The 22140-nt window shown below is 38.8% G+C and overlaps 1 protein-coding gene across 1 annotated transcript in view; it reads left to right on the top strand.

The window, feature by feature from the left end:
- The window catches only part of LOC121647109 (voltage-dependent calcium channel subunit alpha-2/delta-4-like), a 91381-nt gene that overhangs the window by 31898 nt on the left and 37343 nt on the right, over positions 1-22140 (top strand). The window contains exons 8-24 of the mRNA XM_041996274.1: positions 1660-1810; positions 2693-2767; positions 4346-4435; positions 4516-4629; positions 6254-6332; positions 6420-6553; positions 8386-8463; positions 12946-13026; positions 13132-13206; positions 14980-15066; positions 15172-15243; positions 18167-18228; positions 18420-18487; positions 18712-18757; positions 19689-19786; positions 20011-20101; positions 20964-21056. Coding sequence (XP_041852208.1) covers positions 1660-1810; positions 2693-2767; positions 4346-4435; positions 4516-4629; positions 6254-6332; positions 6420-6553; positions 8386-8463; positions 12946-13026; positions 13132-13206; positions 14980-15066; positions 15172-15243; positions 18167-18228; positions 18420-18487; positions 18712-18757; positions 19689-19786; positions 20011-20101; positions 20964-21056 — 1494 coding nt within the window. The remainder of the gene's footprint in view (positions 1-1659; positions 1811-2692; positions 2768-4345; positions 4436-4515; positions 4630-6253; positions 6333-6419; positions 6554-8385; positions 8464-12945; positions 13027-13131; positions 13207-14979; positions 15067-15171; positions 15244-18166; positions 18229-18419; positions 18488-18711; positions 18758-19688; positions 19787-20010; positions 20102-20963; positions 21057-22140) is intronic.

Below are 22140 nucleotides of genomic sequence, written 5' to 3'. Positions count from 1 at the left end.
CAAAGAAAATATGTTGTACCAATAGTGAAATGGTCAAAACTTTAAACAATAATGAGATAACACTTACTGTTGGCATTACATACCCAAACCAAGTGGCAGAGATCAGGCCGGTTTATTTCCACAAATTTTAAAAATAGTCCTTTATAGGCACAGAAAAATGCAGGACCTTAAAGCGTTAGGGTGGATGTAGCATCCTGTATCTTTATATCACAGTGCATTTGTATTTTATTTTTTATACTAAAAAATTATACTGAAAAGTGGGGCGGCAGCAGTTTGCATGAAATGTTGTGCCAGTATTATGACTGGGGAAATTATTTACATCCATCAGACAGGAGATCAGACTGTAAGGAGTTCAGGACGAAAACATGAATAATAAGATTGTTCTTCAGCCAGAGTTGAGGCTGGAGTCCCTGTATGTCAGACTTAAATGCAGCTCAAGTCACCACCTCTGCTGTTCTGGATGTTTAAACTCACATTAGCATAATTTCTCTGTTTCTGTGTCTGATGGAGGTTTGACAATAGCTGGTTTGCTTACTGAGTTTGGTTTAATACTAATTTAAACTAATAACACCAGCTGTGGTGTTCTTGAGGTGGTGCTGTGTGGGTTGCCAAGTTTATCACTTTTATAATAGCAGCAGCAAGTGCAGGGCAACATAACATCCCGACTGAGTAACTCAGTGTAACTACAGCAGGGGTAGCCAACGTCGGTCCTCGAGGGCACCAATCCGGCAGGTTTTCCAGATTTCCCTGCTCCAGCACACCTGACTCAAATTAAATGGATCAAACAGCCTATAAGGATCTCCACAATGACTTGTTAGTTTAAGTCAGGTGTGTTGGAGCACGGAAATCTGGAAAACCTGCCGGATTGGTGCCCTCGAGGACCGACGTTGGCTACCCCTGAACTACAGTATCTGCTCATCATCAGAGCTAAACAGCAGGACGACTGTATTACATTTGTGATTACAAGAAAAAAGTTTATTTTAAAATGTTGCTGTGACCATTCTCTCTTTGTTAATCCCATCAGTGTTTCATGAAAAATAACTTCCTGTGCCTGAAAGTAATCCAGCCATTAATTAGCCATAAAGCAAGTGTGCATAATAAGTGCACACTTGCTTTTTGGGAGTAAGGAGGTCTCCAAAATCACCAACACATGATGAGTTATCATCTTAAGGAATGAAATCCACATATTCTTTAACATTTGGATTCTTTGTTGTGAGGTGGTGCTGTGATGTTTCCACTCAACTCTATAAATACGCTATAAAGCAAAAATGATTGCTGTCCAAAACTAAAGAGAATCCCATTGAATTAGTCCCTCCTCAGCAGTTCTACCTCTTGTTGTGGTGGCTGAACGGCAGCCAGGCGGAGTCCTGATCCTCTGTAAAAGACGATAAGCTGTTCCTTAGCCAGGTCAATGCAGCCCACATGGCACCGTATGTGACTGTTCATGCATTTCTAAATAATACCACAGACATGCACGTCCCTGAACACCTCGTCATGGAGCATTACCACAGCTGAGCTGCTAAAGCTGCAACATGCATCTGCAGTTAGTTTAAGACTGATGACAGGTTGTAATACAGGTATAATAGGTAATGATATGTGTAAAATAACTAATATTTGCAAATTTGAATGGTCTGAGACTCTTTCACTGCCTTTGTGCAGGTACATCCAGGCAGCTACATCACCGAAGGACATCATCATCATGGTGGACATCAGTGGGAGCATGAAGGGCTTGAAGATGACTATTGCTAAACACACCATCAACACCATCCTGGACACACTGGGAGAGAACGACTTTGTCAACGTCATTGCTGTGAGACTCATTACCTGAAAAAGTCCTTCATCAGAAAAACAGTCATATTTTATTTCTTAGAACATCATTTAAATGGAAAAAAGTTTTCTTTGGGCAGATGTGAGACGAGATCCATGAAGCTAAAGGAGCCGCTGGGTTCACCGTTTTATTTCATCATGTTTTATAATTCTCACAGATAAACGCCGTTGGGCTTTCAACCATTCCTCCCTCACATGGTATCACATAGCTAAAGCTAACCCTCTTTAATCAGCCGAGTTAAATTTATCTGGTTAAACCAACCCACACTGAAATCCATAACTATCTTTCCTAGTATTTTGATTTCTCACAGTAAGTCGGGTTGTTGGTACGAAAACGTTTAAAGTTGTGAACTACAAGAAAGGCATCCAGAGAAGGTTTGGTTTCTATCAGGACATGTAAAACCAGTGCCTACTGTATGGCCAGTATGTAGTTTCAATACATGTGCTTCTGAAAATGGAGTGTGTACACATTAAACACCATGCATACGCCCTTCAAACACATCCCTGAACTGCTGAAGCAATCTCCAGAATGTCAGAGATATGCAGGTAAGAAAGGAACAAATAAAGGAACAAATGAAAAACTCCCACAAGCCGCAGATATGTGTAACATGTAGAGTTAATACAGCTGAAGCAGACGCTCTGTTTTCTTTCTGTTGGTTGTTTTTAACCAGAGCAGCGGTGCTGACGCTCTGGTAGAGAACAAAAACGAAAAACTGTCCCAGAGAATGGAATAGAAAAGACTCAGAGTCGATTTGCTCCTTGAAAAAATAAAGTCTGTTTAAATTTGGGGTGCTGTTGGTTGACATGCTCAGTGTAGGAGTCATTTCAAATTAAACTTTTTCTCCCTGTCTTTTCCTGTCTGTAGTACACTGACTATGTCCGCTACGTGGAGCCATGCTTCAGAGGAACTCTGGTCCAAGCTGACTTGGACAACCGAGAGGTAAGACCATTATGTGATTCATGACGGCTTAAAGAGCTGAGGAGATCTCATTACACACATGCACACATCTACACATGCACATACCTACACATGCACACACTGAGGGATACCCTCAGAGGCGTCATCAGATCACCTGCTTGGCTGGCATCTTGAGTTAACTCCAGAATTAGGCCGGTTCAACCTGGTTCTGAGTGTGTGTGTGTGTGTGTGTGTGTGTGTGTGTGTGTGTGTGTGTGTGTGTGTGTGTGTGTGTGTGTGTGTGTGTGTGTGTGTGTGCATTTTTAGTTCCTGTCTGCTTGTTCAGGTCAGTTTGAGTTTATGAGATCTACAAAACGAGGACATTTCTCTTTGTGTCTAACAGAGGACACATGTTGACAGTGTGTCTTCGTTCTTGGGACCCACCTTAAAGAAAATCTGAATTCTTTATGAATATAAATGAAAAGTACAGATGTGTAAAACCTTGTACAAATAAAGGCAAAAGTATTATCTATTGTGTTTCTAACAGTTCTCTAATGTGCTTCTTAGATGTGTTACTGTGTTATTGAGTTTCTCGTGTGTTACTAATAAGTTTCTGTCATTCCTACGGAGTTTCTACTGTGATTCAAGGAGTTTCTACCATGTTCCTGGGGAGTTTCTATTGTGTTTCTATAATTTCTAGGGAGTTACTACTGTGTTTTTATGTAGCTTTTATAGCTTCTAGAAAGTTATACATTATTTTTTAGAAGTTTCTACCATGTTTTAGGGAGTTTGACGCTTTCTAGACGCATGCTCCAAAGGAGTTTCAGCAGTGTTTCTAATGTGTTTCTACCATGTTTCTAACGAGTTTCTTTCATTTCAAGGGAATTTCTACAGTGCTTCTAAGTTTAAACCATGTTATAGGGAGTTGTGGTTTTTAATGAGTTTCTATCATTTCTAGGGAGTTTCTACTGTTTCTAATGAGTTTTTATTATTTTTAGGGAGTTTCTGTTAAGTTTCTACTGCTTTCTAAGGGAGTTCCTACTGTATTTCCAATGAGTTTCTATTGTTTCTAGAGTTTTTACTGTGTTTCTAGGGAATTTTCACTCAATTTCTAATGAGTTTCTACCAGTTATTTTAGGGATTTTCAACTGTGTTTCTAATGAGTTTAAAAAATTTCTAGGTAGTTTTTAATTGTGTTCTTACAGGTTTCTATCTAGTTTCTAATGCGTTTCTACCATGTTTCTGAGTTTCTATCTATCTGGCTTAGTGGAGATTACAGCATAAACACAAAAAATCAGGAAGTTTATGTTTAGCTAAGGGAGAGTGCAGTTATCCAGTTCACCAAGAAACGCTGAGCCAGACTGAATACCAACAGGAGAGTATTACACAGGATTTTAGAAACATTTTTGGAGTCACTATTCCAATTTTTATGTGTGTTTCTCATTCCTCTGAAGCCCCATTCTTACCCGTTCTACCTGGTTGTAAAGGTGACTAATCAGGCTTTTTAACCATGTAGAATACAACACCAACTAGGATTATTAAAGGGAGGATTGATCAGCCAAACACTAATTCCCTTACATTTGGGATACATTTAGTTACTTTCCTGTTTTCCTCTCTCAGCACTTTAAGTTGCTGGTGGAGGAACTGCATGTCAAAGGAGAAGCAAAAATCAAGAATGCCATGAAGGAATCCTTCAAGATCCTAAACGAGGTTTGTACACCTCTTTGCTCTCCGAGCTTTGAAGCCTGTTGACGTTCTTGTGCACCAGTAAACTCTCTGTTTGTATGCAGGCCAGGGTGAATGGTCAGGGCAGCATGTGTAACCAGGCCATCATGCTGATCACAGACGGAGCCATGGAAGACTTTGAGTCTGTCTTTGAGGAATTCAACTGGCCTGAGCGCAGGGTAAGGAATGGGGCTAAATTTGGAAAATCCTTCGGTTTTCCAATGACCACATGAGCCACAAGAACCTGTGATAGCCTGTTTGTCTTTATGCATGAGTGTTACAGGAAACCATATCTGTTAGATCAAAGCTACGTCTCTAAACCACCAAGATAGCCAGAAAATATGGCTGGAAATTTAAATCTGCAACCATCTCTCATCCATGTAGAGATTTTACAGCCTGGTTGAAAGATTGATAATAAAAACACAGGGAGTTGGGAGGTGGGGGTTGTAATATTATGCAATTATTATATTTAAATTTTTGTAAACCCCTGTCACCAGCAATAGAAATGCCCACAGGTGTTTTGTTGGTGTGCATGTCCACCCCAATTCCAAAAGTTATAAATAAAAACCGAATACATTAACTTCTAGATCTCATCCAGCAGCAACAAAACAAAATCAACACATCAGATGTTCAAACTGAGACATTTTGCCATTTCATGGAAAATATTAGCTCATTTTGAATTTTAAGGCGGTAACACGTCTGCAAAAAGGTGGAACAGGTGCAGCAAAAGGCTGGAAAGTAATTGGTACAAATCAAAAACACCTGGAGTTGCACTGAGCTGGTATTAATTAAGTCATTAGAAACAGACCTCTGTTCATTCATCTTTCTTATTTAGTCATCTGTTTGCCATCCTCTGGGATTAGTTTATATGGAAATCAGCCCCACTGTTCCACGGTGTAAATGATCATGCTGCTGACTACATGTTTCACCCAGTTCCGGTCCTTAAGGCCCACTGCAGAACTTCCATGTTTCTCTGCTGCAACACACCGGACTCCAATTAATGGCTCAGTAGCACACTTGTACAGAGCTTGTCAGACATCCATTTAATTTGAATCAGGTGTGTTACAGCAGAGAAACGTCTAATAGCTGCAAGATAGCGAGCCTTGAGTACCAGGGTTGGGGACCGCTGTTCTAGTGCATAGGTGTGAGAGTACTAAAATTATCCAGAAGACTTTCCTTTCACTGAAAAGCTGAGCAGTGACTTTGTTTGCAAAGAAGGCTCATTTATTCTCCTTTTACGTTTGTAACTGGGGTGCACGTCAGCTATGCTGCTCAACACTGCCCCCACAGTTTATGGTGGTCCTCCTTCATTTGTTCCATTAGGGCACACATCCAAAAGAGCCCAGAAAACAGTCCAAATTATGCACATAAATGATGCAGAAGACGGACAAAATGCTCCAGCAGTGGGTCCCAACTTTGGGTCAGGGACTCCCCCAAGGGAGTCCCCCAAAAAACACAGGAGGATTTGGCTCTGAATGTTCGAAGCCTCAGGGTCCCCCTGTGTTTTTTGGGGGACTCCCTTGGGGCCATTGCGATTAATTTTAACTGTCCCTATTTTAAGCAAAAAAAAAAGTCAGGTTATATGTTTTAATTAAACTTAGGCTTTATGGAAGGACAGCCAGAATAATGTATTTATGGTGAGAATCTCACTTCTGGTTTCAGCATGGTTTCAGCATGGTTTCAGCACGGGCTGGGGCAGAGTGTCCATGGTCTTTTTGTATTTGCATAAAGGGAAAACCGGCTGGGAACCACTGGCGTAGAGCAGGTTGTTCTGTGAGATTAATGATGTAGTTGTCTGTTCAGGTGAGAGTCTTCACCTACCTGATTGGCAGAGAGATGACCTTCGCTCAAAACACCAAGTGGATCGCCTGCAACAATAAAGGTTAGTGTGTGTGTGTACGTGTGTGTACATGTGCGTGTTTTTGTTATTACTTGGCTTTACACACACAGAACGTGTTCATGTTTCCAGGGTATTACACACACATCTCAACGCTGGCTGACGTGCAGGAAAACGTCATGGAGTACCTGCACGTGCTCAGTCGTCCCATGGTCATTAACCACGACCATGACATCATCTGGACAGAAGCCTACATGGATACTGTGGTAAGATAAGCTGACCAATCAGATGGCTTCATACATCACATAAAAATACCTTTACCATATTTTCATTTTATTTCCATAAACATACTGTGCAGTTGGCATCATCATCATCTCTCATCTTCATCATTTCATGTTCATCTGTCTGTTTCCTGCTGGTGTATTTGGGCTCATAAAATCTCCCATGATCCTCTGGGCCTTCTCTTCCTTCACTCTGGCAGCTTCCCAACACAAATGAGGTAAATAGCAAGGAGATGAAAAAAATGTAGTTAAAAAAAAATACTTATTTCCTGAACAGATTTATTCAGTAACATATCCTAACTCAAGTTTAATACTCTAGTACAGTTGTTCCCAAAGTCTTTGAGCCACAATCCCCAAGATAACATACACCCGTTTTTACCAGCGGTCTGGCAACCCCCTGAAATTATCACGGGACCAAGATAATGTGTGTGGGAAAAGTTTCACTAGTTTGAATTAGCTTAATTTGGGTTTTAGGGGTTTTTTTTTTTTGGTTTTTTTTTAAAAAAAAGAAGAACAAAGATTGGAGGGACATGTTTTTGTGTCAGATTTTAGACCATATATGTTTGATTCTTTAGCAGCAACCTGATGCCTTGACTTCTGACGACTGCTGGACCTGCTTCATGACAGGAAAATATAAAACTGTGTTCGCTTGCACTTAGCAGATGCACTGCTTTCTGTTTTCTGCTATTTGTGAGGTGTGAATCGCAGTAATTCATGCCATTCTATATTTCTAAGCTGAAGAATATGTAAAATATCATGTAGTGCTAGTATGTCTAAAGCATTGTTACACTTCTCCCTCTGAGTTATTTAATGATCTACTGAAATGTATTGTTATCAGTTGAAACATCGCTGTTTTTAAATGATGCTACAAACAAGCCAACGGCACCACCTGGAGGTTAAACTGCACCAGGACTGTCTCACAAATGAGACAGGAGAAAAGTCCCACAATAAAATACGTAAATACTTTATATAATTAATTAAATGCATCATTAATTTATAACAACTACAAATAAACATATTGATAAATTGTTAAATATATTATTAATTTGATTATAATATGATTTAACTTTCACATAAAAACAAACCTCATATTTTGATGTTTGTCTGGCTCTACACAGATCTTTTATTTGGGATTGATTTATAGTAACTTGCAGAGCAGGAAAACCAGTCAGATGTCACCATCTGTTGATGAGCTGCAGTGGCAATTAACTCGTGATGCAGCTCAGGAAATGTGAAATAATTGTGTTTTTAATTACATGAAAATACATTTAATTAATTATAAATTTAATAAGTTTTTATTAATTTATTTCCAGTTTGTATTTACTGCTGAAACCTTTAAGTAATTAGTTATATTTTTCCAGTTTTACCTAATTATTTACACATTTAAAAAGTTATTGATTAATTTATTTAATCCATCCATCCACACATACATTTTCTAGACTGCTTAGTCCAATTCAGGGTCATGGGGGGCTGGAGCAATTAGCATGCGAGGCAGGGTACACCTGAACAGGTCACAGAGACAAACAACCATTCACATTCCCTCCTTCTGGGAATTTAGAGTAACCAGTTAACCTAACAAGCATGTCTTTGGACGGTGGAAGCCGGAGTACCAGGAGAGAACCTATACATACTCGGAGAGAACATGCATGTTTATATATATATATATATATATATATATATATATATATATATATATATATATATATATTGATAGAGTTGCATCAATTATATCAGAAGTCTACTACACCATTTTAGACTTATTAATCATTTCCTTTTTCTTATTTGCTATAAACACTGATGTTCCAACTGTTTGTCAGCTCTTCGCCACCAAAGCTCAGAGTCTCCTGCTGATGACCTCAGTGGCCATGCCCGTCTTCAGCAAGAAGAAGGAAACGGTCAGTAACAACCTGAAGAAGATCGTCATAAGATGAACAGCATGTTGGCATCTTATTGATGTTTCTCTAAACAATAGTTAGCCATGTTGACATGTTGATGTTTGATAATGTTGATGATGTGTTTTCTTTGGTCCGGAGTTAAACAGATAAACTAGTATGATACTTCTGGAAACATGGACAATCCAAACACACACACAGAGCTATTAGTGTTCAACCTACAAGCTCATTCATCATGTTAACAAAGCCTGTTGGATGTCTTCTGGAAGATTTTTAGTGTACAATTATAAAGAGCACACAAACTAGTAAATAATAGATTTTATTTAATTAATTAAAAAAACAAGTTTAAACTACGCAGTGAGTAGGCTTTAAGAGTAGAATCTCAATTTTATGTAAGGGTATTCATATTCAACCCCACTGTTTAAAGGGTTCAACAGGTGGACTGGTGTATGTTGTTCCTTGATTTAATTCCCACACAAATGTTTGGAGTTGATTGGCAGTGTCTGCTTTGCATTTGGAAGCTACAGCAATAAGGCAAGTCACCAATAGAGCTCTCCAAGGAAGTTAAACTGGCCACCCTTATTTTTCAAAATAAGTAACAGTCCATCAGAGATTGGTTTAATCGGCTTATTGATGTTCTGCTTGAACCGGTCTGCTTGACTCTGTGTCAATCTCGTGACCACACCAACCGAGGCCAAGCGTTGACCTGCTTCATGGAGTGCTTTGAAAGAGGTTTCAACATCACAACTTTATAAAGTAACAATTACTATAATGAGCTCCCTTTTTCTAATATTTTTGCCATTTAAAAAAACTTCCAGATGAGTTATTAGAATTTAAGTTGTACCATAATCTTATAATGTTGCCAAATGTTCAATAACAGAAGAAAACAGGAACACGGTGTTAGGACATTTCCTTTTTTAAATGCAGTAGCTAAAACCTAGTACACACATAAGGATTTTTTTTAATCTTATGAGATTTTTTATCAGCTCGAGACCTCACACTTGAAGATAAAAAAATCTGGCATTTAACAGTTTTAATTATAATGTGATCTAAAACCGTAGAAGAACAACCATAGCAACAACTGGTAAAAAAAAAAACAAAGAAGAACAACCATAGCAACAACCGGTAAAAACCGAAGAAGAACCATAGCAACAACCGGTAAAAAACGAAGAAGAAGAACCATAGCAACAACTAGTAAAAAACTAAGATGAACCATAGCAACAACCGGTAAAAAACAAAGAAGAAGAACCATAGCAACAACCGGTAAAAAACGTAGAAGAACCATAGCAACAACCGGCAAAAAACGAAGAAGAAGAACCATAGCAATAACTGGTAAAAAAAAAACAAAGAAGAACAACCATAGCAAAAACCGGTGAAAAATGTAGAAGAACCATAGCAACAACTGGCAAAAAATGAAGAAAAACCATAGCAACAACTGGTAAAAAAACGAGGAAGAAGAACCATAGCAACAACTAGTAAAAAACTAAGAAGAACCATAGCAACACCCGGTAAAAAACGCAGAAGAACCATAGCAACAACTAGTAAAAATCGAGGAAGAAGAACCATAGCAACAACTAGTAAAAATTGAGGAAGAAGAACCATAGCAACAACTAGTAAAAAACTAAGAAGAACCATAGCAGCAACCGGTAAAACACGTAGAAGAACCATAGCAACAACTAGTAAAAATCGAGGAAGAAGAACCATAGCAACAACCGGTAAAAAAAAAACAAGAAAAAGAACCATAGCAACAACCGGTAAAAAAGCGAAGAAGAAGAACCATAGCAACAACCAGTAAAAAACGAAGAAGAAGAACCATAGCAACAACCAGTAAAATACGAAGAAGAAGGACCATAGCAACAACCAGTAAAATACGAAGAAGAAGAACCATAGCAACAACCGGCAAAAAGCGAAGAAGAAGAACCATAGCAACAACCAGTAAAAAACCAAGAAGAAGAACCATAGCAACAACCGCTAAAATACGAAGAAGAAGAACCATAGCAACAACCAGTAAAAAGCGAAGAAGAAGAACCTAGCAACAACCGGCAAAATACGAAGAAGAAGAACCATAGCAACAACCAGTAAAATACGAAGAAGAAGAACCATAGCAACAACCAGTAAAATACGAAGAAGAAGAACCATAGCAACAACCAGTAAAATACGAAGAAGAAGAACCATAGCAACAACTGGTAAAAATTGAAGAACAAAACATGCCAACAACCAGAAAACACAACACACAGCATCGAATAGGGTGCACAGGATGAGGGAATGATGGTGGTTTTGGGACTATTGTTAACAGAAAAATACAGAACTGAAATTAATAACAGACTGGAGACAGCGTGCACACAGACTTTATTTACTTTATTGTTCCCCAGCCAGCTCGCTTTCTGATTGGTTACATTCTGTGCCACGTCACCATCCACGCAGTCACAATTTAGGAGTCATCGGCTTCCCTCACACATCCACGTCTACTTTTTACATTTCTGTATGCATTTCTGCCTCATTATGTAAATGAGGGGGGTGCTTTTTTCAAGGCGTGTCTTGGGCCAGATCCTTGCCTCAAGACTGAGCTGAGCTTCCTGCATGGCTGCCTGGCTCTGCCTGGTAAAAAGGAAACAGAGAAAATGAATATACTTGGAAAAGAAAATGTAAAAAGAAAGTAACACAAAATAAATACAGACAAAAACTAAAGGAGTAAAGAATATAAAACCACCAAATAAATTAATTAATTAATTAAACTGAAAATGACACAGAAAAGTAAATAAATAGGAATATTAACATAAGGTTAATTTAAAACAGCTGGAAATGACAAAAGAAATATACATTTGTGTCATATTTTATAGGTTTCTTAATGGAAAAACATTTTTTTTATATGTTGTATAATTTATAGGTACATCAGTTTGTTTATTGAGCCGTTTTTATATTTCTGAATTTATTTATTTATTTATTTACAGTTTCAGTCCTCCTAGTCTAAATGATAATTGTACAGAAAAATCTCATCATAATCAGGCGTTTGTCGTCCTCGGTCGGCAAGAAGAAGAGACAAAATCGGGACAAAAACAGCCTGATAATCTTTATGTGCGTATAGGGCTTAAGTCAGGGATCACCAACTGTGGACCTTGTAGCACAATTCAATGACAGGGTGGTTTGAAATGCTTTACAGAGACATTGAAGCACCAGAAAATAGGATGCATAATTAAAAACAAAAAAAAAAATGGAAAAAGAAAGAACGTTAGATCAAAACATTAGTGATCTCTGAGCTAACGCTGAGTGGAAGGCATAATTAAAAGTAATGGATAAATAACTTGATAAATTTACTACAGAATTAGCTGACAGTTTAAAGCAGGGGTCACCAGGGCTACCGTGCTTACACGCTGCAACACACCTGACTCAAATTCATGTGTCATTAAGAGGCTTGTGCAGACCTTGACCTTGGACTGGATAGTTTGAATCAGGTGTGTTTGAGTCGTCCTTGCAGTCCTCCAGGACTGGAGTTGGTGACCCCTGGTGAAAAGTAAAAACTGTTTAACATTCACCAAACACACAATGCCTGGACAGTAGACCTTTAGTAAATCTTAAAGGTCTTACAGGAATCACAGTGCATTTCCATCATCTTGATCGTTAGGTTTAAGGTGGTAATCTGTATTTTTCCTAGTCTTGGTCTGCGACAATATCAAACGTTTTTGATATTATCACAAGTCGCAGTGACATAACACAACCAACAACCAATAGATGAGCTCTGACAGCAGAAGCAGGAATCCTGACAGTCAGAACAACAGCAAAAATGGACGCACAAACAAATAAAAAAAAAAGAAGAAGAAGAAGAAGAAAATAAATAAATGAAAATAGGACGAACGCCGTATGTTGACCGTCCAGAAAGAGGAGCGGGTGGTGGAGCTCGTGGCAGATCAGCCCTGTTCGACATCAACTGTCCAACATATCACAAAAAATGCTGAAAGATTCTAGCTGTAGTCTTGTAAATGGTGATTCACAAGATTCACAGTCTTTGTAAAATCTCAGTCTGAGACTCGGCAGATGTGAGCAGGTGTGAGCTGATAGTTTTCCATGAGTCTTTTCCAAATCTTTTCAGTCTTCTGATGTAAGCCCAGCACAAGTTTAGTAAGTGTTGCATTAGGTGTATAACAGCAAAAAGTTTAAATATCTTTTAAAATAATGCAAATTTCACATATGTCAACTAAAAATAACATAAGTAGATGACAAATCTAGACTAAACCTAAACATGAACATGGAAGCACATGAAAGAAACTGTTATTGGAATTTGCTTTTGCAGAGTTAAGATCAGGCCACACTCATCAGTCCTTAAAGATTTCTCTGTGGAGCCAGTCGTCATCTTATGTAGAAAGAAAATCCCATCAGAGATCAACAGAGAACCCTGAAATTACTCCAGTGCTAAAGATAACATTTTGATGAGATGTTATGTTGTAAATGTCTGATTAACTAGAGCTATCATGATGCCTTTGTCTTCAGCTGTCTCATGGGATCTTGCTGGGAGTGGTAGGCACAGATATTCCTCTTATGGAGGTGATGAAGCTTGCACCCAGATACATGGTGAGTTCCAAACTGCAGTTCAACATCCTGCTCCTCATAAAAAAATTTTAAAAAAGAAGAAGAAGAAAAAGATGAATGCATGCTTTGTTTCCTACTACCTCTCAGCTGGGAGCACACGGCTACGCCTTCCTCCTCAACAACAACGGTTACATCCTGGCTCATCCTGACCTTCGACCTCTGGTGAGTGCTCTTCCTGGCCTACAGGTCTTCTGTAGATACAGTAGATGTTGCTAAAGAGCCCTGCCACAGCAAATCAGTGTTTACCCTGTTTAAAGGAACCGTGACTAATATGAATATGACTGATTTATGCTTACTCGTCAGTTACTCACTGTCCATTTTATCAACTTCACTGTTAAATTCAGGTCTCTGTTGTCCGTTTGTAACATAGCTGAGATTCAGTTTTGTTGCATTTGAATTAGTTAGTTTTTTATGGTGTCAAACATACGGTCCAGGGGCCGGAATCTGCCCGCCAGAGAGTCCAATCTGGCCCACAGAATGAATTTGGTAAATCTGAATCAACATAGAAGATATAAACTGTAATATTGTAATGAAAGTAACTTTGATTCCTGATTTGGGATAGCTGTGGCACATGTGGAAATGGACACATATGTACATTTAAAATAACTTCTAGATCTTGAAAGGTTACTCTGATCATGATGTGAAAGACTGTTTTATTCAGTTCCAGATACCTGCAGATTGTTTGGTGATTTTGAGGTCCACTGTGATTTGTAGGTGTAAAATAAATAATATATATTACAATAAATTTAAATTAATTAAAGTAATTTTTAAAAATTGTATGAAAGTAATAGAATTTTACAAATGAAATTATTTAAGAAACTATTTTATGAATAAGATTTTTATTTAAAAATGTATCAAATAAGTAAAATTATATATATATATACATATATATATATATATATATATATATATATGTATATATATACATAGTGTTACTTAATTGTGATAAAAACCTTTTTTTTTTTAGTTTATTTTATAAATGGGATTATGTGGGTAAAAAAAATCTACCATCCTGCAACTTTTAGATGCAACGCTTCTCCAACACGTTTGAATCAGCTGTCATCTGAATGTCATTCAGCTCTGCAGAGGCCTGGTAACGAGCCAGTCATGTGATTCATTGGAGAAGGGATGCATCTAAAAGTTGCAGGATGGTGGATCTCGAGGACCGGACTTGGGCACCCCTGCTCTAGACGGTGTAGGATCATAGTAAAAATGCTGCAGAACATTCCTCCTTCTGTTTGATTTTTGTAAATCAGTGGTACGTAAACATGGAGCATCACCTGTTAGCTCTTTCCTGAAGAACTGCTGGTCAGATTACAGATGTGGGTCTTTAAGAAGCTGTTTTTGCTCCTTTATTGTAGGAAAGACTTGATTTACTTCCATGAAAACATCATGTGAGGTTGGATGCATGTCTTTCCTGCTGGCTGATACAAGTTTGAGTGTTATTATAAATGGAAACTGTGTGACTTTTTGTAATCCCTGTCCAAGAAAAAGTTTTTTTATCTGCTGCATATATTAGCAATATGAGGCAAAATGTAGCCATCAAGCAGCTATGATTATTTTGTGGTCGGTAAGTAGTGGATGTGCCTGATCTGGCATTAAGAGCACAGAGAGATTTAACATCTGGCTAAAGAGAATTATCCTCATCATTACCAGATGTTTTTCAGTGTGTCAGTGGTTCAGTTTGATCTGGAAATTCTGGATCAACACATTTAAAAGAGGATCATTAATTTCTGCCAAAGCTTTGGCAGACATATTTTTGTTTTAACATGCAACAATATCCACACACCATACAGACTGTTGGTGTGCAGAGGCCATTTGCAAGTTGCAAGTGCCCTGAAGGGTACATTAAGGGATTAAGAATTTATAAGGAGAGTTTCTAAAGTCTTTCCCTCCACCCTTCCTCTCAGTAACAGTGCCCCTTCTCTCCTACAGTATAAAGATGGAAAGAAACTGAAGCCGAAGCCAAACTACAACAGTGTAGATCTGTCTGAGGTGGAGTGGGAAGACATAGATGAGATGGTAAACGCAAACCCAAAATAACTGATGTTTTTCTCATATTGCTACACTGTGTTGTGGTTATAATTTTAGTTGTATTTAAGCTAAAGAGTACTTCTGTACTTCCAGCTGAGAACAGCAATGGTGAAAGGAGAGACAGGCAGCATCACTCTGAGCATCAGAGCGTCTGTGGATAAAGGGGTAAGGGATCCATCACATGGTTTTGACTTCATTCAGTTTGGAGACAAGTTATGACGTTTAAACCCAGAGACAAACAGCTCTCATTGAATGGTGATTATTAGTTCTTGTTGACTGTTTACACTAATGTTCAGGTAACAGCCATTATCATTTATAACTGGTGTTGCATGCTTTATGATGCCAGTTAAGAAAAAAATGTTTGTATGTCTTAAAGGGACATTGTGTAAGTACTACTACATCTAACGTTGGAATCGTGTATCGTATTCTAACTTATTGTGCATTATAGTGTCTCACTTTCTCAAACACGTATTGCAACAGCGGTAGTCTCCGTATCTCAAAACGACTCAACAATACCTATAAAAGCATGTGATCCGATATATCGTTCCTCTGTGTTTCAAAGTTTCTCACAGGGGAACGGATCTCAACACAGCACCTACTTTTTAGCTTATAAAGCCGTCCCACTGGCTTTTAGTCCTGCTTTACCACGACTATTAAGTTGGTGTTTATCGTGACTATGAAAGCGACTGAAAGCATGTAAACATACACTTCTGTACCAACGAGGCTGGTGTGTTGTAGCAGAAACTACTGTTATGCTGCCATGGTAACTAATAACACTGTCTAACAAAACCATATGAAAAAAGTTAGCTTTAGGCTAATTTAGGCAGCACCGTTGACTTACTTATCGTGGAGAAGCTGCAACTTCAGCATCCCTTTTTAAGTCGTTCTCCTTCTTGAGCTCCTTCTTCCTCTAGCACCACAAGGCTAGCACCATGTTTTCTTTTTTGTATCGTCTGGTCGCGCTGCTGCGATGGTGAAAAAAAACGGTTCCCTGCTGCTGCTGCAAATGCATGGTAGAATAGAATAGAATAGAATAGAATAGAATAGAATAGAATAGAGTTTATTGCCGTTTGTACAAGTTTAAAACAGGCACATTGGAATTCTTGTGCATGTCCTTGAAGTAGCAAACAGAAAAACTGTGCATTCAAGACAAAAAGGTGCATAAGCTGCAGAAACTAAACATTATAAGTAAACTACATATTATAAATAAAACAATAAAATGGCACTAATGAATTAAAAGCAGTAATATAAACAGATATATAAACACAGAACACAAGATTTGGCCCAAAGTGGTTCAGTGTCTGAGTGAGAAAGTGAGGTTTTGATGTCCTGAGCCTCTGGCCTTAGAGCAGCTGGGAAAAGCTCTTGTCGGCCCTGTGAGTGCTGATTCTCTCAGGCCTGCGATGTCTCAGGTTGTAGCCTGACTCCACCCACTGGAACAGTGTATGGGCTGGGTGGTGCTTTTCTCCTGCTGCGCTGCTTGAAGATGCTGTCTATGGAAGGGAGAGAAGACCCTCTCTGCAGTTTCGATGACCTGCCTCAGCTTCTTCTTCTCATCCTGGGTGGTGTTTCCAGACCACACTGTTATACCACTGGTGGTCCTGCATTCTTGGGAAAAACAATTTAACAGATTCTCCAACTTGCTGGGGTAGTAAGCCGTTCTCGTTTATCTTTGCCCATGTCTCACTGTGCACTGGCGTGCAGGCAAAACACATTGTTGGTGCTATTTGTCTCTTGGGGGTGGCTCTAATTTCAGGATAGCAGACCGTCATGGTGCTGCCCTACTGGCTTACCCGTCACATGTATGAACAAATCTAAAATTCTTCACTTAGGAGAATGTGTCAGGTTCATTAGCGGAGGTCATGATACACCAATGATAACACATATAAACATTCAGACATCGATTTTGGCCAGTAAACAACTGAAATGTTACACAGTGTCCCATTTTAGGGGTTTGTTGCCTGTAGGCAACATTGTGCCATTATCATGTAGTAGTGAAACAATTATTTATTTATTTCAGAATCATGCTTCAACAAGTTGCAATAAATACAATTATAAATGAAAAGCCTGATAAAAGGAAGTGTTCTAGAGGGATTTATGTCTGAGTGATGTTGGGAGGCAGCATTGGGTCTTTGTAGAACAAATCATTAAAATGAGCATGAATCTAATCATCATTTTTCAAACTACATGTGAAAACAAAGATCACAACCATTTACTAAACACAAAACTGGAGTCAGAATCCAGCTTTTGTAGCTCCAAGAAGCAGTTTTTCCGCTAATTTTCTATCTTCTTCTTTCTAGAAACAGAGAATGTGGCTGAATTCGTTCTGTAAATGCAGGAAAATGTTTGGAAATTATGAGTAAATAAGAAATACTGTAATAGTTGACTATGTCCCACAGAACATGACTTGTTTGTATCAACATCACATTTATCCTTGTTAAATTATAAAGATCAGAACAAAATTATAATAAATGATGATCAATGATCTGCTTTTGAACACAGAATATACCTAAACACACAATACAACCATTTCATGTAGCCACGTTGGTTCCATGACAGCTCAATGTCATTTTAAGCATCATATGCATTTTCCATCAGGGCAAGAGTTGAATTTTAACAGGTTGTTATTATTTAATTAGTAAATAACTTGTATCAAACTGTCACAAGTAAAGGTTTATTCTCTTTGTAGCATGAATACATTATTTTCTAGAAAGTAAAAGTTAGGAAATTATGTTTTTAGACTCTTTTTTTGTGGAACAAAATAGCAGAACTATTTCAGTATGGCTTCCTGAGACACACGTGACAGATTAAAGCATTGTTACTGGTTCCACGTGGCCTTCCTTCCTTTTTTAAAGTACTGCATCATTCAAAGGGTTGCATTTAGGAAGTGTTCCAGGCCAAAACAGTGCAGCTTCCAGATCAATCCTCAGAACTCACTGTTCTGTAGCAGAAACTAGATGTGAAGTAAAACTACCTGAAAAACAGGAAGTGAGACAAGACGGTGACATGAGTCCATGTTGTAAACATGATAAAAACATTGAATCACAGCTCTGATCAAACTCTAACCCGATTCTGTCGTTGTCAACAGAAAAGACCCCTTTACCTGGTCAATGACTATTTCTACACAAACATTGATGAAACGCCTTTCAGGTAAATCAGCTGTTCATCTTTTTTTCTTTTATCTTTCTCTATTTTGTTACATTTTCCTTTATCCATATCAGTGTCCTTCAGTTATGTCTGTGTGATGCGACGACTAAAGGGCAGCATGACACGGTTCGGAGGTTAATGGAGCGTCCTGATGGATCACTTTACCTCGTTTTGTTCCCACTGTCTCCCTGCAGCTTCGGCATGGTGCTGACGAGGGGTCACGGCAGTCTGATGTTTATGGGAAACGTGTCTGTGGAAGAAGGTCTTGTTTTCCATGATGACCTTCATTCATATCCCATTACAACTCATATGAACTGATGAACCAGTCAGGATGCTGTTTTTGTGTTAAATACGGACAAGCTCGAGCATGATGAGTATATTTACTCAGACACAGAACAGCCTCTTAAACTGAAGTGAAATGAAAAATAAATTAAGTGTTTGTGTTTTCACCTAAACTAAACAAACTGGTTTTATTTTCCTTTTCAGGGCTGCACGATCTGACCTCCCCAGACCTCAGGATTGCCTCTGAGTGGTACGCCTCAGTTCAGAGATCTTATTTGTCCTTTAGACCAGTGGTGGTGCCAGACTTTTATGCTTGGGGTGGGGGGTGATGCTGGGAGCTGTCGGGCTGCTGATACTGGGGATGTGTCTGTCTCACCTGATCTGAGTTCTTCCTCTTTATAAAAAATCTGAAATACCTTCCTTTCTCTTTATTCTTATGTCTTCCTATACAAAATCAGACTGGTTGCAGGATATATTTCTCCACTTTTTTATGCTGTAGCTGCTACATGTGCATCAACTAGCAGCCTTGCTAGCCTCCTGTTAAACTAGACCATGTAGCTTTAGCTTAGTCAGCGTTAAATACCTGGATAACGAGGTGCTCTATGAACATCTTTATAGTTTATTTTCAACTCCAATGTGAAAATCTTGATCAACTGAGTTGATGTGTTGTCCTTAAACACACTTGCTGAAAACCTAATGTGACCTGGTTTCCCCACATTATCTTTAAACTATTGTGCTACCATATATTGTAAATAGATTAATCTTGCTACGTGCATGCTAACATCAAGTTAATAGCTTTACATAAAATTAGTAGTAATTGTACTTGCACAGGGACAAAATCTCTTCAAGAAATCTGCAGTCAAAGATCAACATTTTAAAAAGATGAATACTACTTTCAAATTGACCTCAAACTGGTGTAAAGATACTGGTGAGCCAAGCGTGACAGGCCAGTGCCACCTGGTTCTCTCCTCTAGCTCCACCCCTGCTTTAGACAGCTATGGTAAACTGAGACTGAAAATGATCAAATTATATTAGGATGCTATTATTGGTGTTTGTTGCAGAAATCTTACGACATCTTCTTTCTTTCCCAATTTTTCCTCTAAACATTTTTATTTGGACTATATGTGAACTGGTTTGGTTCCTGAATTTTTCTCCCCGTGTAATAAATCTGTTTTCCTCAGGACTTACTGTGAGACGGACATTGATCCTGCTCACCGAAAATACTCTCAGCTTCAGGCTGTGGTTCGCTACCTGCAGGGGAAGGAGCCTGACCTCGAGTGTAGGTTTTCCACATAGACTTTGTTTTTATGAATAAATATGTAAAAATGATCCTTGTTTCTCATTCATTCAGTTAATTCTGCATCAAACATGTCAGCATGCACTACTACTCAAAAGTTTGGGATCACTTTCTCATTAAATTCAGTGGGAAAGTGACCCCAAACTTTTGAGTGGTAGTGTGGGTTTGGGTTCAGTTTCGCCCTGATTTGCCCATCTGTTGCCCAGGTGACGAGGTGTTACTACAGCAGTTGTTGTTTGACGCCGTGGTAACGGCTCCAGTGGAGGCCTACTGGAATGCCTTGCTGCTGAATGACAGGTGAGAACCACCTTTACATTTTTAGACTTGATGTGTGAGGCATGAAATGTTTAAGGCAAGGGTCAGGGTCAAGGCCAGGTTGTGACTTGCCTTTCAGAGATGTCTTTAATCTTTAAAACTTGCTAGCTCTCCGGCACCCCCAACCTATATCAGTACATTTTCGACAATTTCTCAGGAATTTTCTAGCTTACCCTTTTGTGCAGTGATCCTCCACCCTGATCCTCAAGGCCCACTATCCTGCAGGTATGTTTCCCTGCTGCAACACACCTGATTTAAATTAAATGGATCTCTAACAAGCTCTTCACAAGGCTGATATTGACCCATTCATTTGAGTCAGGTGTGTTGCAGCAGGGAAACATGGAAGGTCATGAAGGGCAGAGGGCCTTAGGGACCAGAGTTGGGGATCCCTGCTTAAGGCGATCTACTGAGGTTTTCCAGGTATTTATATCCACTCCAGAAAGTGTACATTTGTAAATAGTTTCTGGTGTGTTTGTTTCAATGGCAATATTTTTTCTTCCAAGGCTTGAAAGCCAAGACTTGAGAGAACGATGAGATGAGAAAAGGTTTGGTCACTGTTGGTCTGTGTGTTATTTCTACAAAGTTCTGTTAGTAATAAATTCTGCTTTCTTCTTCTGGTCGACCTTTATGCTGCTACATCTATTCATACGTTCATTTTACATCATTTTAGCCTCAGAATCTGAAGCTGAGGCTGTCCTGAGACAGGTGGTCCAAAATGGGGAAAAATGGCTTGGAGTTTAAAGGGTTAAACTTTTCCTCAACTTGTGTTACAAAGCAAGCGACGGACAGTGTAAATAATCCATTCCTGTCTTCTTCTGTCTGTCATTTCTATCTGCGGGTGCAGGGTGGAGCCAGGGGTGGAGACGGCGTTCCTCGGCACTCGTTCTGGACTGATGAGGCACATGAAATACGCAGGGATGGAGATGAGGGTGGCGAAGTAAGATTCAGATAGTTTTTTATGTACGGTTCTGAGATTTTTCTCAGAAGAGTTTCACTGTGAGAGAAAGTCAATCTGTTTAATAACTGACTCATATTGCAAAAAAATTTACATCAAGGACACAAAAGTAGCACTTCACCTGCTTCACATCGCTTTCATGTTAATGCTAATTTGCATCTTTGTTTTACATCCCAGCAGTCAGAAATCAGTCAGTATCATCATACTGATTAGTTTCTGTCTCATTCGGTCACAGACAGCATGAATAACACTTGCTGCTGTAATGACCTCGGGTGGTACACATGAAACTAATGCTGCTGGTTGGACTTGGAACTGGGACAAAGTGATAACATGATTTGTATCTCACACTAAAAGGCCACTGAGGACGTTGCAGTGCTTCCAGATCTGTTATTCCAGCTAAGCTGAAGCAAACTCACAGAAACAAACAAACTCACCTTTGTCAACAACGCCTCTTCCCAAAAATCAGCTAATGAAAAGTGGACTTTAAAAACAGAGAATGTGTTTGCGGATGTAAAGGACAGAGCTGTGTGTCTTCTGTGTGGAGACAGTGAGGCTGTAATAAAAGAATACTACGTAAGAAGCACCAGAGTTTTAAAAAGTTTTTAAGGCATACTGTAAATGAGAAAAATATGTTGAATATGAACCAGAGTTTATGATGGCAGGAAAATGTCTCATCTAATTTAATATTGTGGCTTTACAGGTTGGCAGCCGTAGATTCTATAACTTTCACAGTGAACTATGATATATATATATATATATATACATATATATATATATATATATATATATATGTGTGTGTGTGTGTGTGTGTGTGTGTGTGTGTGTGTGTGTGTGTGTGTGTGTGTGTTTCTTGGATCCTGGTGGTCTTTGTTGGAATTATAGCCTCCTACATGTTGGTTGATTGGTCAGTCACATAAGCTTTTGTCTGTTTTGTGTTGTACTTTGTCCCAGCAGCATCTTTGTTTGATGTACACTGAACAAAATCCTGAGACCGGGATAAAAAGTACAAGTACACTAACGTGCTGGTGGATGTAACCAGGTTGCAAGTAGAGCTTTGAAATGCAAA

Source organism: Melanotaenia boesemani, chromosome 10 (assembly GCF_017639745.1).
Source record: "Melanotaenia boesemani isolate fMelBoe1 chromosome 10, fMelBoe1.pri, whole genome shotgun sequence".
Lineage (NCBI taxonomy): Eukaryota > Metazoa > Chordata > Actinopteri > Atheriniformes > Melanotaeniidae > Melanotaenia > Melanotaenia boesemani.
This window is presented reverse-complemented; position numbering and strand designations above follow the sequence as displayed.